Source organism: Hyperoodon ampullatus, assembly GCF_949752795.1.
Source record: "Hyperoodon ampullatus genome assembly, chromosome: 7".
In the NCBI taxonomy this organism is placed as follows: domain Eukaryota; kingdom Metazoa; phylum Chordata; class Mammalia; order Artiodactyla; family Ziphiidae; genus Hyperoodon; species Hyperoodon ampullatus.
This window is the reverse complement of record NC_136920.1, coordinates 7,184,075-7,210,792: the sequence shown is the minus strand read 5'-3', so window position 1 is coordinate 7,210,792 and position 26,718 is coordinate 7,184,075. Positions and strand designations below refer to the sequence as shown.

Here is a 26,718-nt window from a genome sequence, read left to right as displayed (position 1 = left end):
GCAGATTCTTAACCACTCCGCCACCAGGGAAGCCCCCCAATGTGTTCTTAAGACACGTTTCTCTTCATCAATCAGATTATCAGAATCCAAGAACTTATTCATTTCTTCTATTCTAAAATGATTTCTTCCTCTTGGGAAATTACTTCTGGCTACAATTCAGCTCTCAGTTTCAAACTAACTTTTATCGACTTCATTAGTTATCTTTATCCCTTTTTTACCATAGTTCATTAATTTTAATCTGAACTTTTACTTCTTTCACAGACAAACAAAAAGATAACAAAAGAAGGTCATTTTCATATCTATGTAAGCCAAGAGTTTATAATTTTTCACTATTTTTGGAAATGTTCCAAAATATCTTTCCACATTTGAACAATCTTTTTTTTGTTATTTACAGTTTCTGTTTTTGTTCCACATCATCCAGTTTTCAAAAATATATTTTGGAGTCTTGAAAATGTCACCGTCCCCGTGACATAAGGCTTGAACAGCTTTGTGATGGGCTACTCTCTCGTTATGATAGCTCTTTAAGAGGAGAAGCCAGGCTGGGCTGTGTGTTAAAATATTCCATTTACAAGATGAACTCGGAAAGAACACCTATAACCACTGGAAACATTGCAGAAGTCAACAGCAGTGTGGGCCAGCTTTTTCTCTGATGGGATCTAGGGTGCATCATAGTGGTTTGCTACATCTTAGCATCCCAGAGAACGGATTCCTCCATTTAAAATGCTATGAATCTGGTGATTGGCAGGCTCTCCCATAGCCTGGCTCCTGGCTTGTACATCTCTCCTCCACCACCCAGACCCTTTGTGTCCTGACACTGGTAAACCCATTAATCAGACTTGGGAACCATCGTTACATAGAAGTGAGTGTGAACTACGTAAATATCTGTCACTAAACCCAAACTGAAGCTATCTCCGACTCAGCCTCCCCCAAATGTCCCTCCGTGGCCACTCCAACATCACTGCCATGAAGGGGATAGTGACAAGGGGAGTTGGTGAGGAATAGGGCATCAGGGGTAACCAGTCCTGTTTAAAATACATCACCTTGCAAATTCCATGAACATAAGACCTCATGGACACAGCGCGGGGCCGCCTCCAGGGACTTATGGGGAGCCCACGTGGCGGGGAGTTTTGGGGCTCATGCTTTACCAGCCTTGCGCCCTCAGCCAGGTCTCAGTTCTCAGAGCCCTGCGTTATTAACTGGAAGATCTGTTGCCTTTCTTATAGGAGTTCTTGTGTAAGTTAGTGTTCCTTGGTGCAGCCAACAAAAACCTCTTGTGGTCAAGTAATAAAGGACATTATCTGGAAAGAGAACGGAGAGCTTGGGCAATCAACACCCAGACTGGAGAACCAGCCTGAAAACAGAACAGGCATCGGGACAAGATCTGAGTTAAGTGTCAGGTTGCCACTGTGGGAATGGATGACTTCCAAATGCTTCTCCTGCCCTCTTCGTGATTCAGCATCCTGGGAGAGAGGGACATGGCCAGTGTAGGTCCTAGATCAGCCCTTAGATGTTCTGGGATGGTGAGGACCTGATAGAAGAGACTCAGGGGACCCCTATGGCCTCTGGAGTAGAGGTCTCCTTGATTAGCCAAGTTGTCCTGCAAAGAGGGAAAGTAGTAAATTGCAGGGTCCTAAGAAAGGGGACCAGAGGCTGGGTGCACCCCTCCCCAGTCCTCCAAAAGATCCGATGCATACAAATAGTAAGCTCTTACTGAGTCCTTGCTGTGGGCCACGTACAGCTAAACACAGCACGATCATCTCATTGAATGCTCTGTGAACCCAGGAGACAGGGACTAGTATTGTCCCCACTTCCAAGATGCGAACAGGGAGAATCAGAGAGACTTAGTGACTTGACGAGCCTGCACCGCCAGTGTGTGACAGAGGCCAGATGCACCTCCCACGCCAACCGTGTGACCCCAAGTTCTTGTTCTTGCACATTTTGTAGTGTTTTCTATAGAGAAAGTAGAAAGAGAACTTGGTTTCTCTTCAATGATCAGATTTATTTAACAATAACAATAGCTGAGACGCATAACACATGCAACTTCACCCAGACATTTTGCCAGTCAGGATTATGCCTACAAAGACAGGATGTCTGATAAATTGCATTTTTGCACGTCTCCTGTAGCAAAAAAAAGGTATAGCATGTTTTACAGTTATACATGCTGCAATTTCAAGCATATTTCTTACAGATGAGAACTCTTCCGACTAGGCATCCATGAGAACGGAATCTCCCCATAGACTAACTTCCGGTTATGTACATTTCAAACCTATTTCTTCTCCACTGCCCACTCCCCACTCAATTCTGGAGATGTTCCGATTTCCTTACAACTCTGGGCCTGCATTTTTCTCCACGATGCAAGGCAAGTTGGCACAGTGGGTAATGGGAACACCCTCACTTGGCATTCCTTTGCCGAGATGGTTTGCCTTGACCACAGCTACACACAGAAATGGGGGCTGTGAATCACATAAATATTCCCCATGAAGCCCACACTGCAGGTGCCACCAACTCCACTTTCCCTTAGCCAGATCCCCTGGATACCTGTGGCCATGCCAGCGTCACATGGCCTGATGTAGAATATAGTAAATTGTATCAAAACATAACCGTGTGGGGACTTCCCTGGAGGTCCAGTGGTTAAGACTCCACCTTCCAATGCAGGGCGCGGAGGTTCGATCCCTGGTCGGAGAGCTAAGATCCCACGTGCCGCATGGTGCAGCCAAAAATTAAAAAACAAACAAACAAACAAAACTGTGTGAACAATTTCTAGGGCTCCTCTCCTTCCACATGCAGCTGAGGGGCCCTGTGACGGGCCTCACCTCACTTACCCCCAAGAGGTGAGGTTTCCCTCATCACCGACCATCTGCTTCGGATGGGCCACTCTGTCCCTGGCCAGGTTAGAGGAGGCTGTGGACCATGGATGGGGCTTGTGGTCAAAAGATAAGGGTTAAATCATAGCCTTTCTATTTGCTGGCTGTGTGACGCTAGATAAAACCTTGGCCTCTCTGAGCCCCTCTGCTATACAGCACTACACAGGTGTCAGTTATTCTTATTAGCCAAATGAGCACCTATTAGTGCTTATGGCATGCAAGGCCCAAACTGGTGCTGGGTGCTCCATAAGTTGCCTGGACTGACTGATAAAGAGCCTGCACCTCTCATGCCTCCCTGGGACACGCAGACCTGGGCGTCTGAGCTGAGATGGGAAAGCAGGTGACCCAGGGAACAGAGGGCACTCAGAGCACACCTGCTTCCAGGGGCCGCGCAGTCCTCAGCTCAGTTCAGTGAATGCCCCGGGGAGGCCAGGACAGGGATTGGCAGGGTGGGAGGCAGCGGAGGCGAGGATGACAGGCCCCAGCTCCACACACACTAGTTCCCAGGACTCCCAGTTCTAGACTCGGAGATTTGCTGCGATACTGTATTTTTATAGATTATCAACGAGCTTTTCTCTTCCTGTCTGAAGCTCTGACCTTTGCCCCATCTGGCTCGAAGCCTCCATGTTTCAGGAGGAGCTTGGGAACTGCTTCGGAAGGATGCCAAGAGAAGGGATGAAGTATTCTTCCGCTACTGATACACAGAATAGGATCACATGGCATGATGCCGCCGTGTGGAGGGGGGCTGGGGTCCCGGGAGCTGCCCTTTCCACTTCCTGTCTTTCCTCCCCCTCCTCTTTATGCTCTCCCTTCATGGATGTCCCATGACGCCCCCTTTCCACCCAAGCCCCCAGCCACGAGGCTGGATACTGGACGGTAGCAAAGGGTGTGATGCATCCACTCTTGTCCTGGACCCAGGAGCTGGTGGGAAGAAAAGAGGGAGGGCGGGGAGAAAGGCATGGCCCCCAATTTTCCCTCTTTGCACTTTGGCACCAGAAAGGGAGAAGTGCTGGGGCAAGCTGAGGGAGACCCTGGTGGTGGGGGGCAATCATTTGGAGCACAGACTCTCGTTCTGCTAGTCACGTGGGTTTCTGGGATGAAGCTGCCTCCAGGCTGTCCCCGCCTCCTGGGGCACCGTCCCCTCAACAATTGTCCCTCTCCAGAGGGGTCGGCCAGGGGCTCTCCGGCTGCAGTGTAGCCTCCTGGGGGAAAGCAATCAGACCTGCCGTGGGTGCAAGGTATCCCGAAGGCAAAGGCCAGGGGTCAGGTGCTGCCCAGGGGCCACCTGGAGGACAAGGCCATCTCATGACCCGCGGCCAGCGGGAGCTGGGTCAGCAGTGGCAACACAGTTGACTGGCTGCAGCCTGCAGGGATGGAGGGGGTCAGCCGGACACCTGGTGGAAGGTGGACCAGGGGCATCGCCCTGCGGCCAGCTGCTACCAGCACATGCCCAAGGACCAGCCTGGGGCCACAGGGTCACACGAACCACATCCCACTTCCTGTACTAAGATACGGTCTTAGGGGGAGGAGGCTGGGAGGATGACCCTTCCCACCCAAATGGGATGCATGCTACCCACCTATAGAGACGATTTAGATAATTAGCATCAAACAGGCCAGGGCTGAACGCTGACATCTGCCCTCTAGCCAGAACTTCCTCCCCAAGCAAAAAAATTACGGTTCATCTTTCCAGCTGAGTTGCATTGTGAGATCTGAGACATGACATTCAGTGGGGGAGCCTTGGCAGATAGGAAGGGGACCCCGAGAGGGTGAGACGCAAAGCCTGCGTGGCTCCCAACAGCCGGCCAGCCAGGCAGGCGGCGTCCAGGGCGCGGTGCTCTCAGACCCCTGCCTTATCTTTGGTGCCAGTGGAGAGCGTCTGCCCCTCTTCCAGCTCAGGCTCCTTCCGCAGCGCCCTGCACAGCACGGCCCCCAGGGGCTCCCGCAGGCTCGGCCGCCCCGACTGCCCACCAGGAAGTAGATCACGGGTTTGGCGCTACTGCTCACGGCCGAGGAGAGGTGGGCGAAGCGGCTGGACAGTCTTCATCTGCTGGGGCAGGTCCAGCCGGTAGAGGAGGAACCCGGAGATGCCGAGGGGCAGGATGCAGACGAACACGAGGACGGAGGCCAGGATGGCCACGGACAGCCGCGTGGGCCGGCGCCACTGGGAGCTTCTCTGCACCTGCGTGCGGAGGGTGAGGCTGGACGTGGCCATCGCAGGCGTGACGACCCCCGTGATGAGGATGCTGACAGTCAAGTCCACTGTGAAGCACCGCCGTTCGTCCCGGTGCCAGAGCCTGCTGCAGAGCGAGACCAGTGTGCTCAGCAGGAGGGACGGCGGCCAGAGCAGGACGCACACCGTGTCCGGCAGGTGCCGGGGCCAGTGACACTTGTACCAGACGGGGAGGAGGACAGAGAGGCAGCGCTGCACGCTGATGGCCGTCAGCAGGCTCAGGCCTGCCACCTAGGCGAAGTGCTTCCCCCTCCTCACCACCTCGTGGGTCGGCCACGTGGCCCACGCGGCCCAGTGGGATGCTTTCTAGGCTGGGCGTGGAGACCATGCAGAGGAGGATGAGGAGGTCGGCCACGGCCAGGTGGAGGATGCAGACTTTGTAGGGACCCCTCTGCCCATGGAAGCCCAGCAGCCAGACCACCAGGCCATTGCCCATGATGCTGCCCACGCAGGTGAACATGACCAGGGCACCCAGCACCCAGTGGGCTGTGCCCAGCACGTGCACCCCGGGGCTGCTCCAGTTTGCTGCCGGGGTCTGGCTGCTGTTCAGGGTCTTGTTCATCCTACAGAAGGGAGATAGACCAGCATGAGATTCTGTGTCGCTTGGACCCCGGGGGACTCCTGGGAGCCCCCCACCCCAATTTTCCTCTTTCAGGGCTCTCACACTGGGTTCTTTTTGCAACAGACCATGGCCCGTTCCCCATGGCTCCCACCCTACCTGGATCTGCCAGCAGGTCCACCGTTGCAGATGCAAAGTTGTTACAGATGCCCTTTGTCAAGCTAAGAGGTTCTCTTCTATTTTGAGTTTAATTATTTTTTTCATCATGAAGACATACTGACTTTTATCAAAGGCTTTTCTATATCTAATGATAGTATCACTTTTTTCTCCCCAAATCTTCAAATTCTGTGAATTAATTTTTTTAAACTGGACCTCAGGTGCAAAGAACAGTTTAGTTATACCCTGACTTTATGGCGCACCAGGATCATCAGGCCATTGAAACTCAAATAAAATCATTTATTCATTTCAGTTTCCCTCTTCATTCCATCCTTTCTCCCCTCCCTCCCCACATTTGTTCTAACCTGTTTAACATACGTCCTTAGACATCTAATTATCTTTCAAAACAGGTGGTTGCCCATAAAGTATTTTTAATTTACATAAATGTTGTGATTTAGAATTTGTGCTATTTTTGTTGTTGTTGTTGTTTTCACTCCACAGTATGTTTTTAGGATATTCTCATTTATACATGGGACTGTTTTTGAAGTCTCCATTCTGTGTCATTGGTTTGTCTGTCCCTACAACATTAACACACTGTTGTTGTTTTTAAAGTATATGTGGCAGGGCACTTCCCTGGTGGTCCAGTGGCTAAGACTCTGTGCTCCAAATGCAGGGGACCCAAGTTCAATCCCTGGTCAGGGAATTAGATATCACATGCCGCAACTAAGAGTTTGCATGCCGCAACTAAAAAAAAAAGGATCCCGCATGCTGCAACAAAGATCCGGTGTGCCACAACTAAAACTACGTGCAGCCAAATAAATAAATATTAAAGAAAAAATAAAGTATATGTGGCTTTGTGTGAGCCCCCCAGGAGTTTTTAACTGACAGCTACTAGGTAGTTTTTCTTTGCCAGTTTCATGGAGTTTCATCCTTTTACGCCCAGCCTACTTTTCCACCAAAGACTCAAGGGGACCCTCTGCAGATTTTTGCAGTTCTTTCTCTAAGTAGCTGGCTCCCTTCTCTCTGGTACTCCATCTCACAAATTCCAGCCACTTCAATCTCCCCAAAGTCTGACTTCTCTATCTTTAACTCAGGGAGACCACCATGCTCTGCCTGGCTTTCCCCACTTCCTATACCACTGTCCAGAGAGTAGCTCCAGGCAGAAAGCTGGGGTGATACTAGAGCTCACCTCATATTTCTCTTGCCTCAGAGATTGTAGTCCTGGGATGCCTCTAGTCCAGTATCTGAAAACAGTTGTTTCTTATGTTTTCTTTAGTTTTTTGGTTGTTCACAGTGGGAGGGCTAGTCTAGTACCAGTTACTCCATTATGGCTACAGGATATCTTCCTGTTGATTATTGATGGTGTAGAGACACACTGATGATTTTTGTAGTTTTTATTAATCAGGCAAATGACCTCATTTAGGTTATCATTTCTATCACTTTGTATGTTGAGTATTTTGATTTTCTATGTAACTGTCCTCATACCTCTAATTTCTTTTTCATGTCTTATAGCATAGCCCAGAACACCTAGCATTATGCTGAACAATGACTGGAATCAGGCACATTTATCTCCCTGCTAATCTTAAAAAAAATGTGTCTAATGTTTCTGCATTAGATATGGTATTTGCTCTAAGTTTTTGGTAGTATCTTTTATCAAGGTGAGAAAGTTTCCCTCTTAATTTTTTAAGAGTTTTTTGTTATAAATGAATGATGAAATTTATCATGATTTTTTCCTGTGGTGTCTACTTAATAATTTTCTCTTTTTTCTCCCTTAGTCTATTTATGTGGTGAATATATATTGATACATTTTCTGGTGTTCATTCATCCTTATATTTCTAAGATAAACCATTTCTACTTTGCTCTGTTTTTTTTTGTGTTTTTTTTTTTTACCTCCTGTTGCTCTGATTTTATTTAGAAAAATTTCATCTGTGTTCATAAGTGAAATTGGCCCATAATTTTCCCTTCTGGTGCTATCTTTGTCTGTTTTTTATTTCAAAGCTGTAAGGTTATATTGCTTCATAAAATGACTTGGAGAGAGAGTCCTTTTTCTCTACTCTTTAAAACAATTTGTATCATGTAAGGATTATCTTTCTTTGAACACTTGGCAGAAGGTAAAACCATCTGGTCTGGTAATTTTTATGCGAGTGTTAGTGGATACGCATGGCTTTGGAAAAAAAAAACCCAAACTCCAATTTATTTAATATTTTAGGTTTGTTTAGATTTTCATTCTCTTCTTGAGTTAAAGTAAGTAAAGTTATTTTTCTAGAAAATTGCTCATGCTTTCTGGTTCCACGTTTATTGGTATAATACTTTACATGGTATTCTTTTACAATTTTTAAAACCTCAATTCTATTTGCCATTTTAAATTTGTGCCTTTGCTCTTTTTTTTTCTTTATCAGTTTGCCAGAGGTTTGTTTTCAAGAACTATTATTTAAAAAAATCAACTCTGTTGTTTCTTTGCTTCCCATTTTCTCAGTTTATGCTTTTATTTCTTCTGCTTTCTTTGGATTTACCTTGTGATTCTTTTTGCAGCTTCTTGTGTTGAATTCTCTGGTAATTAATTTTCAAATGTTCTTTTTCTAATAGGGATTTAGGGCTATCAATATGCTACTAGGTATTTCCTTAGATGTTTCATGAGTTTTGATATGTAGTGTCTTCATTGTTGTTGATATCTAAATCTTTTACAAGTTAAAACCATTTAAAACATTTAAAATTTAAAATTTAAATTTCCATAAATTATTTAGAAATACATTTTACAATACATGCTTTGGCTGTCTTCTCGTTATTGGTTTCTAATATTCTGTTGTGGTCAGATAATGTGGTCAATTTTTTGGTATTTATGAGACTCACTTGGTAGCATAAGAGATGGCCAATTTCTGTACATTTATTTATTTATTTTTTTAAAGTCTTTATTGAATTTGGTTTTTTGGCCATGAGGCATGTGGGATCTTAGCTCCCTGACCAGGGATCGAATCCACATCCCCTGCGTTGGAAGGCCAAGTCCCAACCACTGGACCACCAGGGAAGTCCCTCTGTTTACTTTATTACCTTATTTGATGAAGCTTTTAAAATTGCATTGTTTAAATGATCTGTATCCTGATTAATTTTTTGTCTTCTACAGATATTAACCCGTTATGATTGTAGTTTTGTCATTTTTCTCTTTCCTTCACCTATTTTGAAACTTTGTTAAGTGTGTACAAATCCAAGAATATTATATGATCCTGGTGAATTGTACCTTTTATGTAGTGACCTTCCTCATCTTTAATACTTTTTTAGCCTTAAAGTTTATTTGATCTGATATCAATTTTTAATTAATGTTTCCTAATCTCCCTGTTCATTCCCCATGTGCTTTGCAAATACAGAGACTGTCTTCTACAGGAATAACATTACTTCTTCTTATGCGAGACCCACTAGGTTGCCAAAGTTTTGCTACTCATACATTTGGCATTGACTTCTTTTGGGATTTCAAAGGATTTCACTGGTCCAAGACTTGGATTTTGTTGAATTTCTTTTTAATTTTTAATTTTTAAAATTTTTGGCTGCATTGGGTCTTCATTGCTGCATGTGGGTTTTCTCTAGTTGTGGCGAGTGGGGGTACTCTTGGTTGAGGTGCGTGGGCTTCTCATTGCAGTGGTTTCTCTTGTTGCAGAACACAGGCTCTAGGCGTGCGGGCTTCAGTAGTTGTGGTTCGCAGGCTCTAGAGCGCAGGGCTTCAGTAGTTGTGGTGCACGGGCTTAGCTGCTCCGCGGCATGTGGGATCTTCTTGGACCAGGACTCGAACCCGTGTCCCCTGCATTGGCAGGCAGGTTCTTAACCACTGCGCCACCTGGGAAGTCCCTGAATTTCTTGGCTTGGAGATTTGGTGTAAATTCAGATTCTACACCTGTGAATGGTACAAATTTGGGGCTTTGGTTACTCGAATTGGTGTCCAACTCCACTCACCCTCCCCCCCAGCCCCCTTCCCTTCTCCTTCTCCCTAAGGCAGGGAGAAGGTCCTAAAGACATTGGGATGAACATTGCTTTCTTTAAGCAGCGGGGTCCTCCCAGGTTCTGGCCTCATGGAGTTCCCCCTGATCAAGCTCTCTCTCCTTATTTTGCCCCAAGGCTACCTCTCAGCCCCTCTCCCCTTCCTCGCCCCAGCCCCACCTAGCCCCTGCCCCCTGGAGCCTCTACCTGTCTGATGTACCTTGGGCCATTGGCACCAGCTCTAGTTGCACGTTTCCTGGGGCACCTGGAGATTTCCCTTCCCATCTTTCATCTTTCAGCTCTGTATTCTATTTGGGTGGGTGAGAGGAGATTGTTTTCTCCCACGTTTCTTTGTAGCCACAGTGGAAGCATGGTACCATGTCACACAGATACCAACCTCCAAAGGTGCCTTGTGGCTGCAGTCAGAAGTCTTTCCTTTAGGTTCAACACAAGTTTAAATAATATTGAACAAATTTATACTATGTGCTAGTTGCATAGTTCTATAGAGAGAGAACACATATACATACACAATAGCATATATACATATACGTGCACACACATATACCTACATATAGCACACACAGCACGTGTCATATATATATCAATATAAACATACTACATATACAATAGCACATATATTTAGGCACATATACATATATACATACACATATAATAGCACATATACATACAGACAACATACAAATACATATATAAACATAGCACATATACACATACACACATAGTACATGTGCGTACACACACAACATGCCCATACATGTATATACGTGTACACACGAACACAGAACACATGTACAACAATGACTCTGATGGACAGAGCCCATCCTCACAGAACTCACAGTTGGCAGGAGGTGGGGAATACACAGTTAGACAGTTACACCGACCGCCGGGTGCGGAGATGGACCGGGGAGGGGGGGTAACTAACAAGGTGGGGATTCGGAGGCTGGGTGGGGCTGGAAGGAACTGAGGTCCGAGGGCAGCTGGGAGAGGCCAGTTGAAGGGGGTGCCCTGAAGGATCAAATGAGGCAACTCCCGGGGCTCAGACGGGCACTCCCCTGGCCCCTCTCCAGCCAGCGGGACCCCTCCTCCACCATCCTAGGCCACTGCTGCTGGGTTGCTGCCCACAGGGCTCCGTGAACACACATCCACTCAAGGCGCACAAAGTGAGCTGGGTTGGGCCGCTCTCCCAGGAGGGGAGGACAGGGTCCCGCCCCTGCTGAGTGGGGAGGGGGGACATCCACACGGGCCGACACCTCCCACCCCACCTGCCCCTGCCTGCTTCTTCCTAGCATTCGTTAGGTATCCACCCTGCAAACGCTGACTGAGGGCAGATGGGGCCAAAGCTACTCCAGGTCCTGGGGGTGCTAGTGACAAGAAGACAGACACTTGCTTCTCTCCTGGAGTTGAGGTTCTGAGAGGAAGTGGTCGGTCAGCAAGAAGAACATAGCTTCCGGGCTCCCCTGGTGGCGCAGTGGTTGAGAGTCCACCCGCTGATGCAGGGGACGCGGGTTCGTGCCCCGGTCCGGGAAGATCCCATGTGCCGTGGAGCGGCTGGGCCCGTGAGCCATGGCCGTTGAGCCTGCGCGTCTGGTGCCTGTGCTCCGCAACGGGAGAAGCCACAACAGTGAGAGGCCCGCGTACCGCAAAAAAAAAAAAAAAAAAAAAAAAAGAACACAGCTTCCGATACGGTAACTGTCACAGAAGCGGTTATGCAGGAGTGTTCACCGGACTCTCACAGATAACAGAGCAGGAGGAAGAGGTAGACTGGGCAGGGGTGGGAGGGGCTGGTGGTTCCAGAAGACCCCTCCAAGGGGGCGGCAATCAGCAGCAGAGACCCCCCAAATGCACTGAGGGGCCAGCTGTGGAGTCAGGGAGTGCGGGTGGCTTTCTGAAGGGATTTGTCATAATGGGTAGGTGGGTGTGGAGGGCAGAGAAATGAGATTTGCAGGCAGAGGTTTTATTCACTTTATTTCATTATTATTATTTTGGCTGTGCCGCACAGCATGCGGGATCTTAGTTCCCTGACCAGGGATTGAACCCATGCCCCTGCGGTGGAAGTGCAGAGTCTTAACCGCTGGACTGCCAGGGAAGTCCCTGGTTTTACCTATTTTAAAAGAAGGATATTATTGCCTGTTTGCATGCAGATGGGTGTGATTCAGCAGAGAGGGGGAAAGCTGATGATCACGAAAGCTGCAGGAAGGGGTCCTGCGGGAGGTGGGAACCCATAGGACCGGGTACGGCCCAGGGATTGGCCCGGCTAGGAGCTGGGGTGTCAGCCCAGAGGGAAGCGGAGAGTCCAGTCATGGGTGCAGGACACGAGGTGGGAAGATGCGGCTGCTCTTTTTTAGGTATCTTCTCTTTCAGAGAAAATAGAAGGGAGATCAAATATTGGGACTGAGGGGAAAAAAAGAGGGCTGAATGGTGTCGCGCCCCCAGATTCATCTGTTGAAACCCTAATCCCCAACGTGACTGTATTTGGAGCTGGGCCTTTAGGGAGATAATTAAGATTAAATGAGGTCATAAGGGTGGGACCCTAATCCAGTAAGAGTGGTGTCCTTTTAAGAAGAGATGCCAGAGCACTCTCTCTCTCTCTCTCTCTCTCTCTCTCCCCACCTCCCTGTCCCCCATCCCTCTGCCATGTGAAGACAGTGAGAAGGCGGCAGTCTGCAAGCCAAGAAGAGAGCCATCACTTGGCACGGAATTGTCTGGCATCTTGATCTCAGGCTTCCAGCCTCCACAACTGTTAGAAAATAAATGTCTGTTTTTTTTATGCCCTCTGTTTGAGGTATTTTGTTACAGCAGCTGAGCAGACTAATGCACCAATGAAAGGAAATAATGAATGGTGAATACGTCCAAATAAGAGTAAACAACATGTACACAGCATGAAAATGGACCAGGTGGTTGTTAATGCTTGGCTTCACCACAGTGAGGTCCCCTGTACAGCGGGGGGAGTTTGTGTCTTGGTTACCCCTGACTCAGGTCCCGGCACACAGTGGGTACTCAATAAATGTGGAGTGGCCCCTAGACTCAGTGCTATGCTGTGTGCTCCCCAGCCATCCTCACCCTCCTTCCCTTACACACTAGTTCAGCTGGCGTGCCTGCCCCCCAGGCCGGCCTGAGTCTGACTTGATCCCTCTCCACGGCCTCTGGTCCCCAGCACAATCCCTGCAGGAGTAAATGCTCACTCACGGCTTGTCGATAGGTGATGGTTTAAAATACAGAATCTACGAGTTAGCTTTAATCTTCCTGTCCTCGAAAGCCTTGTGTGAATTTTTATCTATTCCACGAAAGACTTACGGAAATGTGTTATTTCCCACTACTATTATGCTGCTGTCCATTTCTTCTTGTACTTTAAGCCTATAAAAAAATTTACATAGATTAGATACCCAAACAGCCTTTTTGGCTGGGCTCATGGGCCCAGCCGCTCTGCAGCATGTGGGATCCTCCCGGACTGGGGTACGAACCCGCGTCCTCTGCATCGGCAGGCAGACTCTCAACCACTGTGCCACCAGGGAAGCCCCAACATTCTTATTTTGAAAGATTCAAATGGTAAAGAAGAAAGAAGGTTTTGCCCTGCCTTCACCCTGGGTATCACCATTTACTGTGTGATTATATACTTGAAGGTTTTTTTCTGTGCATTTACATATACATTTTTTTACATAAATGAGAATAAATCACCTGGTTGTTTCATAAGCTGATTCTTCAAAAACGAATTGTATGTCTTCTCCTTAAATTGTCTTCCCCATGATACCTGCTTGTCTCACCTTTGTCCTGGCTCTGCTATCACCATTGCTGGAGGCTCTCCAAGTGGCAGGCACCCCAGAGGGTGATAAGAACTCGTCACCCCTTTAAATACTCTAAAGGTAGTCTTCACTAGTTCGTTTTATTTAGGAGATGAGGTCTTGGAGAAGCTGAAACACTTGCCCACGTCATCCAGCTGCACTTGGCAGGGCTGCACGCTTACCTGGGGCTAGCAGCGGATCACCTGTCACTGGCGTGGCCTCCTGCTTCCACCCAGAGAGTAGAAACCAGGGGCTGTTCCCCTGTTCCCCGACGTGACGCTCAGTCCTTCAGGGAAGGTGGCAGCCCCCTCCTCGCTCTGGTGCTTGGAGTCTCGGCAGCACCCCTTTGCCCCAAGGCCCCAAGTCTCTCCTGCCCCCGTCCTGGCTCAGCAGGGATGCTCTGAACTGTCTTCTGCTGCCCCCCACCCTGGCCTCAGAGGCGCCCGGTCCCTGGGGCCCCCAGAGAACCTTCCCCCGGCTCCCTCTGAGAAGCGGAAAGGGGAGCTTGAGGTATAAATGCACGAATGGCACGGGCCTCACCCCCTGGGAGGCCTGCAGAAGAGCCAGCTGGGGGCTAATGGGCCCGGCCAGGCGTGGCCTCCCCAGCTCCCCACCTGGGGGATGGCTGGATTGCAGGGGAATGGAGCATGAGACTGGGCACCCATGAGGAGTCATGGGAGGGTCACCCCTCTCCTACGCCATCCCTGAAATGCCCCCCCTCCTGAAGGCCGACTGGGATGGCCGAGGCGACCTCAGAGCATCAGCGGGCCCCATCGGTGGGGGGTAGGGTGGGGCTCTGGAGGGAATGGGGGCCCTTGTGGGTTACATCCACGTGGAGGTGCTCTGGCTGATGTTCTCTCCCAGTGCTCTGCCTGGGGAAGGCTGAGGGGGAGGGAGCACCGGGCCTGGCCTTCAGGACCTTGTTTCAAGTCCGAGTTCTGCCATCTGTTAGCTGGAGACTTAGGCAGTTTCCTGAGGTGACCTGAGTGTCCTGGTGGGATGACCATGAGGAAGCCCCACTTTCTGCCCGGGAGGCAGATCAGCTCTGCTGCCTACTCCCAGGGCGATTGTTTTCATGGCTCTGAGGTCTCACAGAGGCCATTCAGCTGAGGCCAGAGGGATGGCTGAGCCCTCCAGAACTGCTCCCAAGGGCTAGAATACCATGGACCTGAATTTAGATTCAAGGAGAGTGACTCAGCAAGGAATCTGGTCTTGGTTACCAGCTCATGGAACTGACCGAAAGCAAAGAAACCAAGCACCATGAAGGCGTCCAGAGGGCAGCATTGCCCAAATCTGGCAGCAACGCCTCGTCCTGTGGGACCATCAGGAAGTGGTCTCTGGAGGTGTCTTACCTGCTTCCAAGCTTCCACAGGCGTTGGCGGGATGAAGCTCCTTGCGGACTGTTGGACTGAAGGCCTCAGTGTGTTGCTGGCTGTTGGTCAGAAGCTGCCCTCAGCTCCTTGCTGCCGGGGTCTCCCCAGTATGGCAGCTTGCAACACAGCAGCTTGCTTCCTCAAAGCCAGCTCGGGGGAGCGTCTGTTCACAAGATGGGAGTCACAGTCTCACGTAGCCTAATCATCTTTGCTCCATTCTGTTGATTAGAAGCAAGTTACCTGGTCCAGCCCACACTCATGGAGCTGGGACTACACGAGTCTGTGGATACAGGAGGTGGATTGTTGGGGGCCATCTTGGATTCTGGCGACCATGCTTATTGGCCAATCAAGAACCTCCCTCGTTGCCAGTCCTTACTACTTCCTGTTCAGCATAGAATATGCTATGGACCACTACCATTGTGTGCTGTTTCTGTTCTCTCCTTTTCCAAATGGGATTAAAGAAAAAATCATAGTTATTTCCTTTGTCCTGTCCACTGTGAACTGTGTGTCTTGAGAGTGGCCATCATCATTTGGGTTGGAGGGATGGTACCCATCACTAGGATTGGGTACCAGTCCTTGAGGAAGTGCCTCTGGATCTGATGGAGAGAGATGCAAATGGCCCACAGATTCTGGGCTTGGTGCTGGGGTATCAGTCCCCAGAACTGACTTTGGATTGTCTCTCTTCTCGGGGAGAGAGGGAAGTGCATTTTCTGCTGTGAATAATATAGCTACAGATTTGGGGTAGGAACATTATAAAATCATATCAATACATGGAAAGAAGTGGGTGTGTGGGTGGTGGAATGTGGCCCACATTTGCCACTCTGCCTGCTAGCATCTCCTTTTCGTGCTTTTTGTTTGAGCTCACCTCTTCCCCACTAGAAGCCTGTTGGGTTTTGGTGAGGTGGGCATCCTCCTTCCTCCCCAGTCTGCCCCCTGCTCCAGGAGAGGACTGGTGCCTGGGGTCTGGCCAGTGAGCGTGATGGGCCTCTGCCAGAATTATCAGGAAAGGGATGCTCTCTTTCTGCTGGAATAGCTGAATTTGTCGAATATAAACTAGGAACTGCTAGTCACCTGCTGTTGAGTTGATTCATTGAGAATAAAGGCAATGCAGATAAAAGCAGAGATGAGAAACGGAAAAAAGAAAAGTAACTGAGGGAACATCATTAGGGGCCCAGATCCAGCTATGTCTGAATTGAAAATCACTTCTGGGGACTCCCCTGGTGATGCAGTGGTTAAGAATCCGCCTGCCAATGCAAGGTACACGGGTTCCATCCCTGGTCCAGGAAGATCCCACATGCCACGGAGCAACTAAGCCTGTGAGCCACAACTACTGAGCCTGCGCTCTAGAGCCCTCAAACCACAACTACGGAGCCCACGTGCCACAACTACTGAAGCCCATGTGCCTAGAGCCTGTGCTCCACAGCAGGAGAAGCCACTGCAATGAGAAGCCCACACACCGCAATGAAGAGTAGTCTATGCTCGCTGGAACTTTCCTGGTATGTGAGTCCGTGAATTCCCTCAAACACACGCATACACTCCACCTATACCACCCACCCCTCCACCAAAACTAGATGAAACTGGGGTTTCTGTGACTTGTCACCAAAAGTCCTGGCTGATAAAAAATCTGCTTATGAAACTATTCTGTAATCTAGAATTTAGAGTGACATAAAGCCGAGATGAGTGGTTGCCTCAGGGTGGGGGCGGAGGCGGGATGACGGGCTGGATGCCCTAGGACACTTTGGGGGAGGTGATGGAAATGTTCTTTTCTGGGGGTTGGAAGCATTCTGTGTATTGATTCGGTGATGACATGAGCATGTACACATGTGTCAAAGATCATTGAGCTACATATTAAATGGATGTATCTTATTGTATATCAGTTAGACCGCCATTAAATCAATTACAAAGCTTAAAAAAAAAAATCTGCCTGATTAGGGAAGCCTTCTCCTGAGTTGCCAGGAAACTTGGTGCTGGCATTCTGACTCACTGAAGCAGAGTTTTCCATGAGTTTTAATTTTGTGAACTGTGTCCTGTTGTTTTCTCCAAACCCCTACTGGCTACTCTCCAGCCCCCACTGGCTGAGAATGTAATATTTTTGTACTCATGTTCTCAGTTGTCCTGGCTCTGGAAGATTCTGCAATACATTTGCAGAGCTCCCCAGCCTTGTAGCCAACCTGCTTAAGGGCACAATTCCTTGGGCTGGAGCTTCTTCCCAAGCATTGAGAGTCTGGACATAAATGGACCCACCCCTCTGTCTCATTTTCTAAAGGAAGCCTTTGGTTCCCTAGACAGAGGAATCCTCTTGGCTGAGGGTTCTGAACCAAGCTGTGCAGAAAAGATCTTGGGCTTCAAAATTCTGGCATAGAATATAAACCCCAAGTTATCTCAAAACGATACTGGCAGGATATTCAGGAAAGCTGGGCGGATGCCAGAGAGGCATTCCATTTCCTCTTATTAGGATGGAAGATGAGACGGAAGAGGCATCAGCTTCCAGGCTGTTCACTGTGCCGTCTGTTGAACACGCATCCATTCCCATCCCCCAATCCATTCCAGACATCTACAGCCTAAAACCGGGCTGTCCTCTCCTTTGGTCTCTATTGACTGTGTAATCTAACAAGGCTGATCCAGGGCGTCCTTGGGCGGCGATGGGCTTGCCCTATCTACTTCATGCATCACCCCAGAACCCCAACTCCCAGTGCTTTGCTGATGGGAAACGCAGGTCAGAGGCCTGAGCTTCCAGGGAAACAAGAAAACCACTGTGCCTGATGATGACTGGGTCTCCAGCCAGGGCTGTCCACCTGGCGGGACTGACCTTGGACGAGGAACGCCATTTGTAAACACTGGTGTCCACCACGGCTGCTGATAGTCTGTACTGCAGAGCCCTGTCCTGAAGATTAAATGAGATTCGCACATGGAGCTCTCAGCCCAGGGCCCACTGAACATAGTAGGTCCTCAAGAAATGACAGTCATTGCCCTGACCAGCAGTACTGGCATTGGCTGTTCCCGAGAATGTCCCTCCTTCAAGGGCCGCCCTGCGCCCTGACCGTAGTGTGTGGGGACACTGAGCCACCGCAGACCGAGGTCCCACAGCTCATGGGTGGCAGTCCCCGGCCTCCCTGAGGCTTGCTCTGGCTTTCCAAGTTTGACCGTGTGTATCCCGTGTGTACCTAAGAGTGTGTTTCCCCACTTGCTCACGTTTGTAGAGACAGCGGTGACAGGAAGTATGAAAAGGTGGAGAGCTCTGTCCTGCCCGTGGCTCTCCCCTCCCTCATATCCTGTTGGGGGCGGGGGAACAAGTGTTCTTTCTTTGTCCAGCCACCTAGAAGCTGCCTGGTAGGTACGGGACTTCACTCCCCGAATCATGATTCTATGACTCTGTTGACCAGCAGTTGTCAAAGGAGAATGGCCAGACCCTTTGCCCCAGGCAGTTTCAGGGTGGAAATCTGTGATGTTTGGGGACCCTTGACTTCCTGCCTTTATGGGACACCCAGAAAGAAGGAGGCTTTTGGTCACCACGGCGGGGCCCGGATATGCCGTTTTAGCGGGGTGGGGATAGCAGAGGCACATCACCCCACCCCTGCAGTGGGCTCCGTGGCCCCTTCAGTAATTAAATACCAAAGGAGGGAGGAGGAAATTGGTCTAGGGCCTGAGCCTTCTGCCTGTGGGCATCTGGGCCTTTTCCCCACCAGCAGCACAGAACCACTAGCACAGAAGCGAGGTGGTCAGGGCGTGGGCAGGTTGTGCCTGGATGCTGCCCGGGGGCTGAAGTGGCAGAAAGGAGAAGAGGCCTGACTCCCTAGCAAGACTGCAGCGAGAAAGGTCCCGGGGCCAGAGAGGCCCCATTCCTAGAGTTCGCCCCCCGCCCTTCTCGGCTTAGCGTCTGCCAAGGGCACGTGTACATTCATACACAGGCCCAGCCCTGTCCTGACCTCCAGGCTCTGCTAGTTGGTGAGGGCTGCCCACCCACCTACCGGGCCTGGGTTCTGAGCCATGGCAGGGGGAGGAAGGCGCCGTCAAGCTCCTGGGTGGGGGGCAGCTCCTCACGGGGGGCTCGGGGCTCCTGAGGAAGAGGGGAGCCCCAGGGGCTGGGATGCATTACGCCCCGAGGAACCAGGCCCTGGATGGCCCCCTGGGGCACCTGCAGGCCTGAGAGGCCGTTCCACCGTGTGGAGGGAGGCCTGCGCCACTGGGAGCTTTCCAGCCGGTGTTCCCGACCCCACCTCTTGACACGTGTCGTCAGGACCCCACTTGGTTTCTCGAGTCCCCAGAAGCGTCAGCTGTGGTGGCCTCCAACTCTGCTTTCCAGGGATTCTCTGACTGGTGTGTGGAGGAGAGGCCGGGGAGGGTGTACCCCAGGGGCTGGGAAAGGGGCGGGTGGGCACCCCGGCTTCGTCACCCGAAGCTCCTGGAAACTTCGCCACTGGACCACACAGAGCGGTGGCCTTGCTGGAGTAGCAGCTGGGGCTGTGAGAAAAGGGAGCTGGGCTGCCGGGGGCTGGTCATCAGGGCAATGCACTTGGGGGTCAGCCGGCCCGAGGGTGGTGCTACAGCCCTTCTCTGCGATCACCAGGGCAGGGCAGAGGGCGACCAGGCTCTGCAGGCAGAATGCCAGCCACCAGGCGGTACTGCCTCCTGGACGGGCAGTTCCCTCCGTCAGCCGCCCTGCCCGCCCTGCCATCTCCTGGCTCTCCACAGAAGAGGGGCGCCCTGCTCCTGCCCTGGACCCCGGATGCCCCTGCCCTGGTCTCTCCCCAGGCCTATGCAGTGAGCAGTTTTCCCAGATCTTCTCCCAAAGTGGCTGGGGCCCAGGCTGGACACCAGGAGCCCAAGATGGGCCTGTTCCTGGGGCTGCTGAAGGCGAGGGGTTGGTCAGGGAGCCGTCCGGCCCGGCTCCAGTGGAGGCTGTCTCCTGGGAGGGGCTTCAGCCTATTGTTGTGGGGTCGGGAGGTGCCAGGCTCAGGGACGCCAGCCCTGCCTCAGAGAGCTTAGGACAGAGAGTTCTGGGTGGGGCAGGGGGTGCAATATCGCCGAGGATGCAGCAGCCACCCTGGGGGTCTCTGTGTGGACACACTGTGTTCTTTTTTTTAAAAAATTATTATTTAAACTTATTTATTCATTTTTTATTTATTTAGTTTTGGCTGTGTTGGGTCTTCGTTGCTGTGCGCGGGCTTTCTCTAGTTGCGGCGAGCAGGGGCTGCTCTTTGTTGCCGTGCACGGGCTTCCCATTGCGGTGGCTTCTCTTGTTGCGGAGCATGGGCTCTAGGCACGCGGGCTTCAGTAGTTGTGGCTCACGGGCTCAGTAGTTGTGGCTCGCGGGCTCTAGAGCACAGGCTCAGTAGTTGTGGCACACGGGCTTAGTTGCTCCGTGGCATGTGGGATCTTCCCGGACCGGGGCTCGAACCCGTGTCCCCTGCATTGGCAGGCGGATTCTCAACCACTGTGCCACCAGGGAAGCCCGCACACTGTGTTCTTCATGGGCAGCAGAGAGCCTAGAACCCAGTAGGTGTGATGAAAACTAAGGTTCCCAGGGGGAGCAGGGTGGGGGGCCCTGGGTGGGTTAAAGTGCACGGGGGTTAGCCAACAGAGGCTAGCATGGGGACCAAGCTCCCTCTGGCAGAGGAGTGGACACCCTAGCAGGAGAGGGAGCACGCCGGTGTGTAGACTGGCCAGCTGGGAGAGGCGGCACGGGAGCTGGGGTACAGAGCGGGCTGCACGGGGGGCGGCATGGAAAGGCTGCCCATCTGGGCTTCCGATGCCAGTGGGGTCCTCACTGCGGGAACAAGATCACAGACAGGACAGAGGGCAGGAAGCCTTCCTCGCTGCAAGATAGAAAACGTTTATTGATATACATGGATTATTTTTCATCAAACTGGGCCACCGTGCTTGTAGGTGGGCTGAGGTGGCCAGGTAGAGCCAGTGCCCACTTTGGGGTGGGGCTATAGCCCAGAGACTGCCAGGACGGCCTTCCGGAGCCCCTCAGACCAGGCGGACGGCAGCTCAGACACGCCGGCTGGCATGGAGTCAGAAACGAGAGCGAGCCACTCAAGCCAGCCGACGGCTTTTCCTGCGTCCACGCACTCGCCGTGCCAGAGGCTCCCCCATGTCGGCCACCAAAGGGAACGTCACGTGCAGAGAGACTGGGCTCCCAGACGGGTTAAGGAGAAGCGTCTCCCAGGTAGCACCCTTGCCTTGACAGAGCAGAAAGGAGAGAGCAGGTGTCCCAACAGCAGGACAAAGCTGCTGGCCCGACGGGCGATGGGCTGGCTGATGGGGCAGGAGGTGGATGGGCTGCAAGACCCCCTCCTCTCCTTTCCTGGCCATCCTGGGGCGGGGAGGAGCCCCACACCTGGCCCACCGCCCGGGGGCAACTTCTGCAGAGTGGGTCACGGAAGAAGGATAGCTGGGAGGAGCCTGGAGAGGCCACGGGGTCTGTTTGGAAGTGGCTCTTCTGTCTCTCGGCCACCCCCAGAGCCTCGGCCCCAGGTGAGGGTGGCACGCGGGCGGGGAGCAGATTTTTCTCCTTGCACTCGGGCCCCGGGGCTGCTGTCCAACTCCTGTCCCCCTGCAAAGGGTCTCTGGAGGCCACTCCAGCTGGCCCCCGCCTCCCCTCCAGGAGCTGGCCTCTCACGAGGCATTCCCCGAGGAGCACTGCATCTCCATGGTGACCGTGTTGGGCGTGCCGCCCCCTGCCTCCCCCGGCTCGGCCCCGTCTCGCAGGGCCCGCTGGAAGACCACCCTGAGGGGCTCCCACAGCCGCTGTGACTTGTCCCTGCCGGCCAGGAAGTAGACGACAGGTTTGGCGCTGCTGTTGATGCAGATACACAGGTCGGTGACATACTCGGGGAAGGGGGCCGGGATCTGGAAGACCCAGAAGAGGAACCAGTCGATCCCTAAGTAGATGGAGGACACGAGGAAAACCGAGACCATGGCCAGGATGACGTGGTTGAGCTTGGCCGAGCGGTGGCGCCGCCGGGCCCGGCATTCCACGTGCAGGACGAGCGCCAGGCAGGGCAGCACCATGAGCGGACAGAAGACCAGGAACAGCAGGATGCCCAGGAAGGCGTCCACGTGCCCGCAGCCCGTCCCGGACGCCTGGCGGCCCAGGAACATGCAGAAGTAGCTGTGGATGCTGGTGATCAGGAGTGACAGGGCCCAGAGCAGGGAGCACACCACAGCCGACAGGCGCCTGGGCCGACGGCGCCAGTACCAAGAGGGAAAGATGACCGACAGGCAGCGCTCTGAGCTGATGGCTGGCAGGAGGCTCACGCTGGTGACGAACATGCAGAGCCCCAGGATCCGGGACACCGCGCGGACGTAGTCGGCAAACGAGCCCAGGAAGCCCCCCGTGTTCAGGATGGAGAACACGGCCTTGCTAAAGAGGTAGCCGACGTCCGCGCTGGCCAAGTGCAGAAAGTAGGTGGAGAAGGGGCTCCTCTTGATGGAGAAGCCGAAAAACCAGAGGACCAGCCCATTGCCCACCAGGCCGCACAGACAGAGAAGCAGGAAGATGTAGTTCATGATGGCTGGTGGTGGCAGCATGGCGATCTGCTCGATGGTCAGGAAGCCGCGGCCGTAGAGCTCCGGGGCCTCGCTCACTCCCGGACACATCTGCGCAGGCGTGGAGGGGAGACACGCGGTGATGCCGGCTGGGCTCCATCCCCAAACCCGCACCTGCATCCAGGTGTGCTGGGCTCCGCCCCCAAACCTGCACCTGAGCCCAGGTGTGTTGGTCCTGATTACAGACGTGGCTCTGGAGCAATGAATGGGCTCCAACTGGAGCAGAAGACGCCCTTGATCTGACATAGTGCTGCCACTCTGTGCCCCAGAGTCTGGAGCTGGCAGCCTACGGGAGCGATAGTAGAAATGGTGAAAATAAACGGTCCCTCATAAAGGTACCTGGTGGTCCACTGGCCAGAAAATGTACATGTTGTGCAAGATAAAGAAAAACTGAGGAAGCTTTCCATATTGAAGGAAACTAAAGAGACCTGACCAATTAATGCAGGGCTGTAAGCCTGGATTGTAGAGTGGATCTTACCATCACTAGAGGGGCTATTAGGGGGATGACGGGGAAATGTGAACGTGGACTATGCATTGTACCAATGTTACACTTTCTGAATAGGAAAATGTACCGTGGCTGTGTATGGGAGTGTCCTTGTTCTTAGAAGATACAAACTGTTTGGGTGCAAAGGGGTTTGGTGTCTGCAGTTTACTTTCAAATAGCTCTGGGAAAGAAAGTATCTATCAAGAGATAATAAAGATTTATTTAAAAAAAAGAGATACTAGAGAGAAATCACATGTAGCAACAGGCTAACAATGAATGAATCGGTGAAGGTGTATGCAAATGTACACAACTTGCAATTTTTCACACTGAAACATGAAAATATTTATTTTAAAAAACAAAATCACTTGTAAGTTACCAAAACAAAACCAAAGTGGACCCTGACCTATAGTGGAATCAGAGAGACCTGGGGAATCAGAGGTGGTTCCCTGCTGGGCCAAGGTGAAACTCTGGGTTTCTGGATCATGAGGGTTCTGGATCTGGCCCAAGGGGGTCCCTAGAGGGCGAGACACTTGAGGCAGTGGCTATTTATAGAGCTGTGTATTTTGACAATTGGTCTGGCTGTGTGAGTCCGTCTGGCTAAATGCCAGTCTTGCCTGCAGGGTCTGGGCATATTAATGCATGAACGTCAGTCTTGTGCAAGAAGCTGGCAAATGGGGGGGGCAGTGGCAAACCGGAGAGCACCCGTCCTGAGCAAGTCAGCGGTGCCCTGCTCCGGCCGGTGGGCGCCAGTGGGACCAGCGGGCTGAGTGGCTGACCCTCCTTTTCCCTCTCCCCAGAGAAGCCAGAACTCGAGATGGTAATGTAAACACTATCCTGATCTTTAAATGTTCACATTGAAAAAACACGGAGTGGGCCAAACATAACACATCTACAAGCTGGATTCGGTGCTCAGGCTGTGGATTTTGACTTCTCATCCCCGGTGGCGGAGGCTGCCCAGAGCACTGTCACTGCCCTGCCCACAGCCTGGCAGACATCACTAATCCATCCCAGCGCTCTTTCTCACAGAGCCTGAACCAGGCCTCCTCCTAATCTAAGGCCGGGTGTCAGTACCCAGTGCTCATGACTCTCCTTCCAAAACACAAAACAAAACTGAAAAACAAACTAGAAGGTTCTTGAGGCAGGACTATTCTGCCACTTTCCAGATGGGCCCCAGCTCCGGCAGAAAGCTGGGTCCCGAAAGAGTGCTCTCTGGGCCTGACACCCCATAACAAAGGGAAGGACCTCTGGTCTGGCTCCGGTCAAGGGGACCCTGCAAGCAGGGACTGGAGGGTGCCGGCAAACTTTGGGGAAACCCCAGGAGGTCAGGGCATGGGGATCCCGGTCACTGCCCGGCATCCTCTAAATATATTTATTGACCCCACATCTGTCTGTCTGTCTGTCTGTCAACTCTCAAACCCCTTAGCTCGCTCTTTACTCAGCCTTTCCTCTTCTCAGCTGGGGAGCAGACCCAGAAATTTACAAGACCCAGTGTCTAAACAAGTCCACGGAGGACCAGCTCTAGCGCTGGAGGGAACTGGGCGGCAGGGGCTGCATCTGACAGGTCAGATTCCTCAGTGCCTCTCGCAGGCTGGAAGAAGTCTGCAATCCTCCCCTCAGAGTCAGAGCGGGAGGGCCGGTGAGTCACTGGACGAGTGGCTGCCATCCCGGCCACAGAGCACCTTGTAAAATGCCTGCTCTGGAGCCTGGTGCCCTCCCTGGGCTCTGCCTTTTCTCCGGGGATTTCTGGGGACCCCCAAGCCAGTTCCTTCTCTGTCTCCTGTGGCTGCCATCTCGCAGTGGTCACCATCAGGGCTGCAGGCATGGTGGGGAAATGCCGGGGGCTGGGGTCCTGGCTCTGCCCTGACCTCCGGACTCACCGCAGTCAAGCTACTACACTGGCATGAGCCTCAGGTTTCCTCAAAGGTTGCACTTGGTAAACTCAGGGGTCCTTCCAACTTGAGAGGGTTTCTCCTGGGATTCAGGAGGGAATTCCAGAGTTTTCAAAGGCCTCAGAGAAGTAGGGGGTAGGAGGGTGGGAGGGCAGAAGGGGTGGGTCAGCCTGGTGGGTCGTCAGAGTCTCAGCCATGGCTAGTGCCTGGAGGCAGGCGGTAAACTGGGACTAACGGACCCTGGCCTTGGGCGACGCTGGCAGGGTGGCCCAGAGCCCCACGGAGCACGTGACACCAGGGGCCCCTTGGAGCCAGCCTCGCAGGGCCTCCTGACAGGGCCTGGCCATAGGAAAGAGCTGACCGCCCCATCTCCCCAGGGAAGAGATGACAAGGCCTCTGGAGGTCGGTAACAGATGCCAAGGTCTGCACAGGATGGGATTCGAGGGCGTCTGGTGATGAAGACCCTGGGGATCCGAGGTGACCGGTAACCAGGGCCAGGCCACGTAGCCCAGAGGGGCCCTGCTGCCCGCCTGTCTGTCCCGAGCTAGAGGATGGGGCCTGGGCGGCACAGTGTGTGTGAGAAGGGGATGCTGGGCGGGGTCTGCCTCCTCCCACCACACCATCCTGCAGACCCGGGTCGGGGAGCCCCCTCTGTCGGGAGCTGATGGTGGCACTTGCCTTGTTCCTGTTGGTGGGATGGGCCTCCCAGGAGCAGTTTCCAGCCATCCCCAGGCCTGGTGAGTCCAGATTCCTTATGGCTCTGCTCACAGCTCGCCGGCCTGCACAACCCACCTGGCCAGGCAGAAAGAGTCACATCAGGGCGGCAGTGTTCTCCCCTCCCTCGCAGACCCCTCCCCAGGCCCCCAGGGCTCTCTCTTTGGAGGGCAGGCTGATGAGCCATCCCCTGGCCACCTTAGAGGCAGGGCCTTGTGGGAGGCACCGGGTTTCCTGCTGAGTCCAGAGCAGGTGGAGTCTGTGTGCACCACTCCCTCCTTCTCCGGGGCCCTCATTCACCGCCTCTGCTGACACCCTAGGGACACCTCCTGGGGAAGAAGCCCCTCTCCCTCCCCGCTTGTTCTGAGATTTCTGGAACCAGACGGCTTCTGGAGATATATTTTATTTACCTGCACACATTTCTTGGACACCACCTTTGTGTCCAGCCAGGGGTGGGACAGGGGTTCAGTCCCAGACAGGAGAGTGGGGGAGGAAAGTTCATTTCCGGCAAGGAGGCTTCCTGGAGGAGGCGGCTTTTGCCTGGGCCTTGTGTTTGTAACATATTAAGGTGTCTGGTCTTTCCCCTACACGTGCCTGGAAGGCAGGGCACCCCGATCATCAGCATCAGCATCGCTGTCACCACCATCAACCCCCTGTCGGTGAGCGCCTACTCGCTTACACCCCATCCTCCTGTTTGGTCCTGGGTACCAGCTCTGAGGCAGGGGTAGTCACTCCCCTATGATGAGGGCAGGGAGGTGAGGTCACCTGCCCAGAGCGCACCCTATAACTGCCGCACACGCTGCAGCTTTGCAGATTTGTGTACCTGCAGGACCAGAGCGGCTGCAGAGACAGGAGGGCCGGAGGCGGCACCAGCCTCGAGGCTGCTATGGTGGCCCCGGCTCCAGGTTGGAGCAGGGGCAGCTGGACTCGGCCAGGACTGCAGGTTGGAGGCCTGGGAGTAGTGACAGGCCGGGGAGGGGGCGTCCCTGCCTGAGACCTGTCCGCCCTCCTCCGGCAGAGCTCATTGGTCCGCCTGCCCCGGGTGCACTCGAATTGACTCCGGTCCCCCAACCTGACCTCGGCCCCCGCCCGCAAGCACCCATCCCTCCCACTGTGCAGGCGGGAAACT

General features: G+C 52.6%; 2 protein-coding genes across 2 annotated transcripts; both read right to left on the bottom strand.

Moving 5' to 3' along the window:
- Nucleotides 1–4,701: 4,701 nt before the first annotated feature.
- Nucleotides 4,702–21,047, bottom strand: MRGPRD (MAS related GPR family member D; the record flags this gene model as incomplete). Its single annotated transcript, XM_079707714.1, is given in 7 exon segments — nt 4,702–4,818; nt 4,821–4,902; nt 4,904–5,325; nt 5,381–5,657; nt 18,917–19,005; nt 19,342–19,539; nt 21,024–21,047. Coding segments are annotated over 7 exon segments (1,209 nt in total).
- MRGPRF (MAS related GPR family member F) lies at nt 20,769–25,601 on the bottom strand (the record flags this gene model as incomplete). The annotated part of the gene is made up of 2 exons (XM_079708054.1): nt 20,769–22,553; nt 25,554–25,601. The coding sequence occupies 2 exons, from the start codon at nt 25,599–25,601 to the stop codon at nt 21,570–21,572; spliced, it is 1,032 nt and encodes a 343-aa protein (XP_079564180.1). The 3' UTR covers nt 20,769–21,569.
- Between the last annotated feature and the right edge of the window lie 1,117 nt (nt 25,602–26,718).